General features: G+C 52.1%; 1 protein-coding gene across 1 annotated transcript in view; it reads right to left on the bottom strand.

Annotated features, from left to right (window-relative positions):
* The window catches only part of LOC104135737 (unconventional myosin-XV), a gene marked incomplete at its 5' end in the record, with an annotated part of 31,329 nt that overhangs the window by 4,399 nt on the left and 18,752 nt on the right, over positions 1 to 8,178 (bottom strand). The window contains 1 exon segment of the mRNA XM_035889135.1: positions 3,649 to 3,729. Within this exon segment, the coding sequence (XP_035745028.1) occupies positions 3,649 to 3,729 (81 nt within the window).

Genomic DNA, 8,178 nt, shown 5'->3' on the forward strand with positions numbered 1-8,178 from the left:
CTGTCTCCAAGCACAAGCACAGTTACAAGTCTCACAAGCACTGCTAGAGTCTGTATCAAAACACAGACTGAAGTCTAAGAAGGGGCAAAACACACTAAAAGGTGGTACTGGTGCTCCAGAGTTGCCAGTATCGGGAGGATCCAAGCCACTTCCCAGAAGGAAAGGCACCCTGATATCACTGCTGCAGCCTGTCTGCCTTCTGCCTCCTTGGAATATGGAAGGCATCTGGGTGAAAGAAAGGGGAGAATCACTTTTTGCTCTCTAGTGCTGAACTTCAGCTCCTGAGGGAGGTTTCCACAGGAGAATCCCAACCTAAACTCCCATTAGGAAGCACGTTCAGTTGCCAAGCTTCCTCTCTGCCATCGGGGAGAGCCTCTTCAGTTAACCAGGGCGATGCCAGGCTGGCCCATGTGAAGCTGGGCACAGCAGCCCACGTCCACCCAGCAGGCCAGAAGCAAGGAACGTTTCCGCAGGCAGCTGCCAGGCTGGAGCCTGCGCTCGTCCCCAGCACCATCATCCCGAGGTGTTTGCGGCTCCAGGACTGGACCCAGTCCAGCTAGAACACCAAAGGCATTGAGGATCCTGCCCTGGACAAGTTAGGCGGTTTAAATACCTTTCAAATACAACAGCAACTCCAGGCCTGTAATTAAAACAAACAAACAAACCACCAAACACACTGCAAGGGCAAGGGAACGCCAGCCACGCGCTCTCTGTCCACAGAGCACTGCAGGTAGGAGGTGCAGGGGCAGGTACAAGGAAAGGCTATACTAAAATGGAGAACAAATTAGCCACCAAAGCTCAAGTTAAACAGAGTAACTCCCTGACGTAACTGCTTACGAAGAAGTGTTTACAAATGGCAGCATGAGCCCTCTAAAATGACTTTCAAGACCCGCCTGAAGAGGTCTCATTTCTATCCCCACCTCCCACATTACCTCTTTCCGCATCTCATGAAATTGAGAGCACGGTTCCTCCCTCCCCAGCCTCTTGCTCAAAGCGCTTCCAAACCTTGCTGGCTCCCCGCAGTCCTGCACTCCGAGACGCAGGAAAGACTGTAAATATCGTCACGCTACAGCGCTGAAGTGTTTGTGACCTACTGGGTAACCACGCCGCTCCCGAGCATCCTGTAAACCCCAGCCGCTTCTCCAGCTCGCGCAGCTTTGCTCTCCTGCCGCTACCAGCAAAACCCGTCTCTAGAACCACGCGCTCGGAGTGGAAGCAAGAGCAGATCCAGACTCAAACGCCTGGGACCCAGCAGGCTCTGGCAGCCTGTTCAGAGCCGAATATTCCAGCTCCGAGCTGCAGCAAAGTTTACACTGCTCTATCATCCAAGTGATCTGATCCTGCTGGAAAGCTCGGGGATGATTCTTACCACGAAGATGAGGAAGAGGAGTTTTACGAGGCCGCTGGCTGCTCCCAAGCCTCATGCTAGCAGGCTACCAGCGGAAGTAGCTGTTTTCCTGGTTGCATAACACACTATTTCAGACTGCACAAAGTCGCATGATCCGGGACTAGGGAACGGCTCTCGCTGCAGCAATCCATGCCGTGGGGATGCGAGCGCAGACGAAGGTCACCACAGCCCTGCTGTGCATGCATGCACGCACGCGGGACTCAGCAAGGAGACGGCCGCCGTCACAAGGGATAAGCAGCAATTAATAAGCTCTATTTGGCAGCGATCAGAGTGCACCCTTTGGCAAACAGGCAATTGCCATGTATTCACCAGGGCTGCTAAGCTCTACGGAGATTACACAGAAATAATTACCAGGGGGTTTCCACTTTGCTCAAGAGAAAAAAATCCTGTTGTGGTTTCATTCAGCCTGCCAGTCAAGTCAGCCCGTCATTGTCTGAGTATGACTGGGCAGGGACACTTCTGCTCTAATGCTAAGCAAATCAGGTCCCTAAAATCAGGGGGAGACAGAAGGACACACTGCTACAGGAGGATGGCTAAGCTAACACATCTGTGCTAGGAGCTAATGGGCCTTGTTCAGCAGCGATGCACCAGGTCAGCCAGGTCCATCTTGGCCAGATAGGTGCTTGCCCAGTTGTACTTTGAGGGCAATCAGGCTAGCCTGAAATAACTCAACACCCTTTGCCTACAGAGGCTGGCGAAAGAAAGAGGTAGAGCCCATTTAAACATCTGTGTTGGATATCTGCACCAGTTTGGGCAGCTTTAGCTTATTTAGCAGAGCTTGTCTTTGCTAGGGAACTGCTCCACAGCCAAGGACAGGCAGCTTCTCTATCCCAAAGCCCAACTAAAGCAGCTACAGGATTTGGAGATGCCTTCCACTGATGCTCATCAGCACTTGCACTGCTTTTCGTTGGCTGCAGTAACCAATAACGTGAACATAACAACCTTTTATCGCAACCCTCTTGCCTTAAACCTCACGTGGCAATAACCAACTATCGGGTGGTTTGGTTCTAATCTTTCTTGCTTTGATCTCACTCTATCACCTGTAACATCTCATCCCGCCTCCTTGGGTCTGTGCTGATTTTGCCAGGCTAATGCCTCAGGGCTGCTGGTTTCCCTGCCTTCATTTCATGGATCTCTCTAACCAGATGTACCAACTGGCTTTGTGCCGTATCTTCACAACGTTGCCAGGCTTGTTTTGAAACCAACTCAGCTGTCCAAAGGCTCAGCAGGTCTGAATCTAGACCACTTGCCTGCTAGCCTTATGCCAGCCTGGGCCACGACTGCAGCCCTGTGCTCATGCCCATGCTTTCGTCTGGGCTTACAGTACTCAAATCATGTGTGTTTTCACTTGCAAAAAGATTTCTTGACAGCAGAATTGCTGCTAACACCTTCTAAGGCACAACCGACATGGGTCAGCACGTGGCAGTCACATTTTTTTGGTGTCCTAGCAGAAGGAACTGATGAGAGAGGGAACATTTCCGGGCACACAAAAAGGTTATACCGTGGGAGGTTGGGGTGGGGTTGGTTTGGCGTTTTTTCATTTTCTTTTCTGAAGAGCTTAGGAACAGACACTGGCTGATGAAATGCCGTCAGCTGACCAGGACAGCGGATCTTCTAAAACAGGAAGCATGCGATACAGATCACAGAGCCTGGCTTCCCAACATCAGCTCAAAGGACAAGCTCTGTAAAGCCATCACTAAATTCTCTGCACCCGTTTCCCTTTTCAAAGGCAGCATCTTCCTCCTTCTCCTCAGGAAATGAAAGCCACGCGACTAAGAAAACTTTATCTGCTTTACAGGAGATTCTTCAGCGTAAGCATCAGCTTCAAAGGACCATCAGGTAACTCACGCATGTGGGTATCATATGATCAGACACCCAAATACACAGCCCAAAACAAGAAAGTTTGACATCCTGGCTGTTTGGGGTTAGGCAGCCAATGAAAGCCAGGTGTTTGGACCTGAACAGCGCTTGCAAACCCAGACATTACAATGAAGCACTGCTGCACAGAGCCAAGAAGCGATTAACTCTGCAGTAACAAGTTCCACCTACTTCCACCGGCCAAGTGATGGGTATGGCAAAGACACAAGCGAGCATCAGAGTGACATCTAATCAAGATGTAACATCAAGCCAGCAAATTAACAAGCAAGGCAGTTTTAAGGTGTTTCTTTAAAAGCACCTTAGGAAACGGCACACCACCACATCCAAGTTTATCTTACTTTCTGGAGGGCTTCAACACTTACTTTCGAAGGATGATGACAGCTCTTCTCTCCTTGATGTCCTGGGGTCGAATACAGTGTGTAATTTCATCGGCTGCATATCCACTGGCAACAAAAACAGAAAGCCACTGTGAGAAAGATGACAAGCAAGAGCAGAAAGTGGTTGCCAGCCTCAGCAACTCAGTTTGGCCAGTCATTTCCTAACTTCCACCAGGAATTCCTCCTCCAAACACCATTCCCCAGGTACACAGGAGCTAGGCTTATAGGAAGGAAGAAACTTCACGAAAGAATGAGGACAGCCAGGGCTTTTTTCCTTTTTTTTGACTCAATTTTTTAGCGTACGTCAGAGGAAGCTGCCACCTGCCACAAAATGGTGAAGTAAGACGTGTAGAAAAGGAGTTTATGGAGTGTAAATTCAGGCAATTCATGTATCAAGAAATTAGAGAGCAATGGGGCCGGGGGGTAGGGGGGGGGAAATCAGCACAATGCTCCAAAGCATCTTCTCATACATGTCCCCGAGAAAAACCATCTCTCGTGGCTGAGGTGCACAGCATACCCAGACACGAACACGTATGGGAGGCGATGAGATTTGTTGGTCAAGGAGGGGGTGCAGTGGTGGTAAGAGTCGAGTGTCTCGCCCCCCTCACCTGGGCATGGCCGCCGCCATCTCAGCACCCTCGCCCTCCCTGCCCCCCCCCACGTGGCACATCCTCAGCCACGGCACAAACACCCCCTGGCACAGCCCAACCCCAACACAACGCACGTGGGGTAACCTTCAAATTCAGACCTGCGAACCAAGCTGCGCTCCTAAAACCTTCCTGCCGCAGGGCTCACAAGGCGAGAAAACTACTTGGGCTGAGGAAATTACACCAGGCTCGAGCAGCTACACAGCCACACAGTAGCCACTCTCGGCAGAAGTGTTTTGCTGTTGGAGATGACTTCACCTACGCCACGTTGCTAGCAGGAAGGAGGAAAGCCACGGCCAGCGAGGGCCCCAGGTACTCATGACACACAGGAGCGTTTTATTTGCAGCTCCTTCTGATGTTCAGCACAGCTCCTGGGGTCCAGCGTGGCACACAAGATCGCGGCAGGTCTGTGGAGAGCAGCCATCACGCCTGCTCAGACACAGAAACCACCCTGCCAGGAGCACATCTCGTAACTCACGTGGGTGCTAACGAGCAGGTCCGAGAGGTGGGCCTGCCCTCTACCTGCTGTTTGGAGAGTGTTCACAAGAGAGCCTTCTAGAGTCCAACAAAGGGAAAAGAGAAGGTGAACGCCTTCAGAGCCTCCTGAAACAGCTGGCAAGGACAGGAAGACCTTTGAGAGGACTTGGGTGAAGGCTGCTCACACCACACAGAGCTAGCACACACCCACCCTAGTTCAGCCTGAAGCAGAAATCATCGAGCCCGCTCTCCCCACGAGGCTTTACTGTGAAGCTGCTGCCACACCGGCCATCAGCCGGCCCTCCAGGAGCGCAGCCGGCATCATCGGCTTGCAGGTTATTCAGGATGCTCAGAGCAGAGAACAGATCACGCACACACAGGTCTTCTCCGGGGGCAGGAGCGGGTTTCCTTTATCTGCTTAGATAACCCACCCACTCACCGGGAAACACACACCTCTCCCTTTGAGAAGGGAGTTAAGAGCCTAAAACCTGACGGGTTAAACCAGGGGTTGATGTCCATGCCCTCCATCCTCCAGGACACTGCGGAACAAGACAGCATTATGTGAAGGGGCTTATAATGATGCTCTATTATGTTCCAGGAATCTCTGCGTCAAGCTCCAGCGAATTCATTAATATCACCCACGTTAACATTCAACTCGGCACATCCTCAGCGACACCCTCAACGTCAGAGAAAGGTCTGCTTCCAGACCTGCGCTCTCCAGCATGAGCCGTCAGCCTGGCCACTCCTTCCCACACCCCAGGCAGGAGCCTGCTTTCCAGCCCCATTTCAGACTGGAGCCAGGCAGAACTCATGGTCCCAGAGGGATGTGGGCAGCACTCAAGCCACAGCCCCAGTAATCCAGTCCGAGGCCCTAATGGGGACCCACCAGTCTGCCCCAGTGCCGTGCTGGTGCAGGAAAACTCAGCTTGCACCACATCAGATAAAGCAATGGCATCTCTGCACGGCCCTCCGGCAAAGGGGTTCACACAGGCACCAGGCAGAGAAATGGAAGAGAAAGATCATTTGGTTGTGTCGCGCTTGTTCTGCTTTGTGCCAGCACGAACTTCCCACCCACTGCTCGGCCTCGCCACATCCTGATGACGGGTGAAGGGGCAGACGCAGGAATGAAACACCTGTAATGATATTGAGGGTCTACCCAGAGATTTCTTAGCCCAGACAACAAACCCAAAGCATAAAATAAGAAAGAACTTGGTAAGGAAAACCCTAAATCACTGCCCACGAGAACACCACGTCTCCAGCCTAGGGTGTTTTCCAGAAGAACACAGGGAGGTGCAGATTCTATCCACACACTCCCGCAATTAACACCCCAACTCCTAACTAACCTGTCAGATCTTACACCCTGACCTCCTCCCCAAGTCTCTTTTTCAGTCCAGAAGAGCTGCTGCTGACCCACAACGTAACTGATTCACGTGGAGATGAAAGCAGATTTTTTTGTACAAACATCACCAGAAAGGAGGCCCTGAAGTTCTGCAGAGTCTCTAACGAGAAATATTTCTAGGGCTTGATGACGGCCAGGCTGGCTCGCGGGCAGAGGGACCTCACATGCTAGCCCATCGCAGGGTTGGAGCAGCTCAAGGCTTTATTTGTGGTTCAGGAAAGCTGCTGCCACAAACCACGGATGTGACAGCGACCGGTTCAAGCAGAGCTTGAACAAATCTATTTGCCTCATCACCGCTGGCACACACAGAACTTCCTCTGCACCAACGGCTTGTTCGGAGGGATCAAGACTTTTCTGGAAAAGCATCTAATCCAGGCAGTTGTGGAGAGATTCCTCCAGCTGGGAAGAAAGCAGGTTCATCCTCCAGAGACTCCAAGCAGCCCTGAGTATGCTACCGTCAGGCACGCCTCGGGACAACAGGAGAGACAAACATCGCGATGTTTCTGCTGCTATTACAGACAGCGGGGAGACAACCTGGAACGCTCACCAGCTGGAGAAGAGAAGCCCGCATGGCACACAAGCTCTCAGAACTTGGGAAATGTTACCTTTGGTCGTCCCTTCCCCTGGCTAACTGCAGCTGCACTATTTCCAACCACGGTGGCTGAGACGCAACACCCGGCAGTTAAACAAAAGCTGGCTCGGTGCAGAGATTTGCTACCTACAACAGCGGCTGCGGGGCACGGTGCGGTGCAGGGGTCTGGCTGGAACCACTTGTCCTGGCTGGCTCTGCACCCCACCCAGCTCCCTTCCCATTTTTCCCAATCTAAGCATTTGTCAAAGCACGTATTCCCCAGACGAATGGGCATATTCCTCCATCTCCTCCCCTCTGCTTCTATCAGTTGATGCTTATAAAATTCTTTAAAAAAACCAAACAAAACAAAAACCCACAAACACGGTCTAGCCAGCAGCCCCCAACAGACAGCTGATGGTCCACAGGACTGAAATCCAACTTAACTCCGACTGCCGGAGAAGAGCAGCTCAGCACGAGGCGCTGCTGCCGCATTCTCTCGGCCTGGCTGGCAGCAGGACAAACCTGCAGGAGCACCCGCTTCCTGGGGCTGCGGGAGAAGAGAGGACTGGAGAAGGTCTTCTTCTAGATCTCAGAACCTACAAGGGCAAATCTTCACGGCAAATGCAAAAGGAGAGGAAAAAGCACCTTGCTGGAAGAGCAAAGGGCTCGTTAGCGGGTCGCAGGGCGGCTCAGCTTTTGTCCAGACCAGCCAGGAGACTCTCCCTTCCATCTTTTAAACACTAACCTGTCCTTTGAGATCTGAATACTTCCCAGTGAGTTTGAGGCATGTTCGGTGTTTGCAAACGCCACAGCCTGCTTCACGGTAGGCAACTAAAGGCAAGGGAGGGATATATGGGGAAAGCCCCTCTGCAAACTCCCTGATGGGTAGGTGGCTACAAAGTCAGGAGGACAATTTGGAATAGGCTGCTGAGAGCGTGTGATCTAGGGAGAGCCCGAGAACGATGTGGGGGGGATCCAACACTTTAGATCCTCACGATTTCCACACGGTAAGCAAACGCAGGCGGCGGCTACCCTGGCTTCCCCAGAAAGGCGGCGTGCCAGGAGCAGCCACTGACCCAGCAGTATTTGAATCACAGACGTTACAAGCATGCCATTTCTATCTGCGCCGTTTCCCTATCTCCAGGGCAACTGCCTTCAGCAACTGTTTACCGAGAGGAGAAAAAGCCAAGTTCGGGGAGTTGACTTAAACATGACCAAAGGCTGAATTTCGGAGATACACCCCTGAGAGCCTACCGACGGTCTGCACCTCTCCCCGCTCCTCCCAAATTGCTGGGGTTAGAGGGGAGACAAGGAGATCCCCAGGAGCGAGGAACTTGCACCCAGCCAGGATCATATCATCACAGAACAATCGCTTTGGCAGAATCTCTCTTAAGTGAGCGCTAAGTATCTGCTAACTGCTG

The sequence above is a fragment of the Egretta garzetta genome, unplaced genomic scaffold (assembly GCF_000687185.1).
Source record: "Egretta garzetta isolate BGI_Z169 unplaced genomic scaffold, ASM68718v1 scaffold42, whole genome shotgun sequence".
Taxonomy (NCBI): domain Eukaryota; kingdom Metazoa; phylum Chordata; class Aves; order Pelecaniformes; family Ardeidae; genus Egretta; species Egretta garzetta.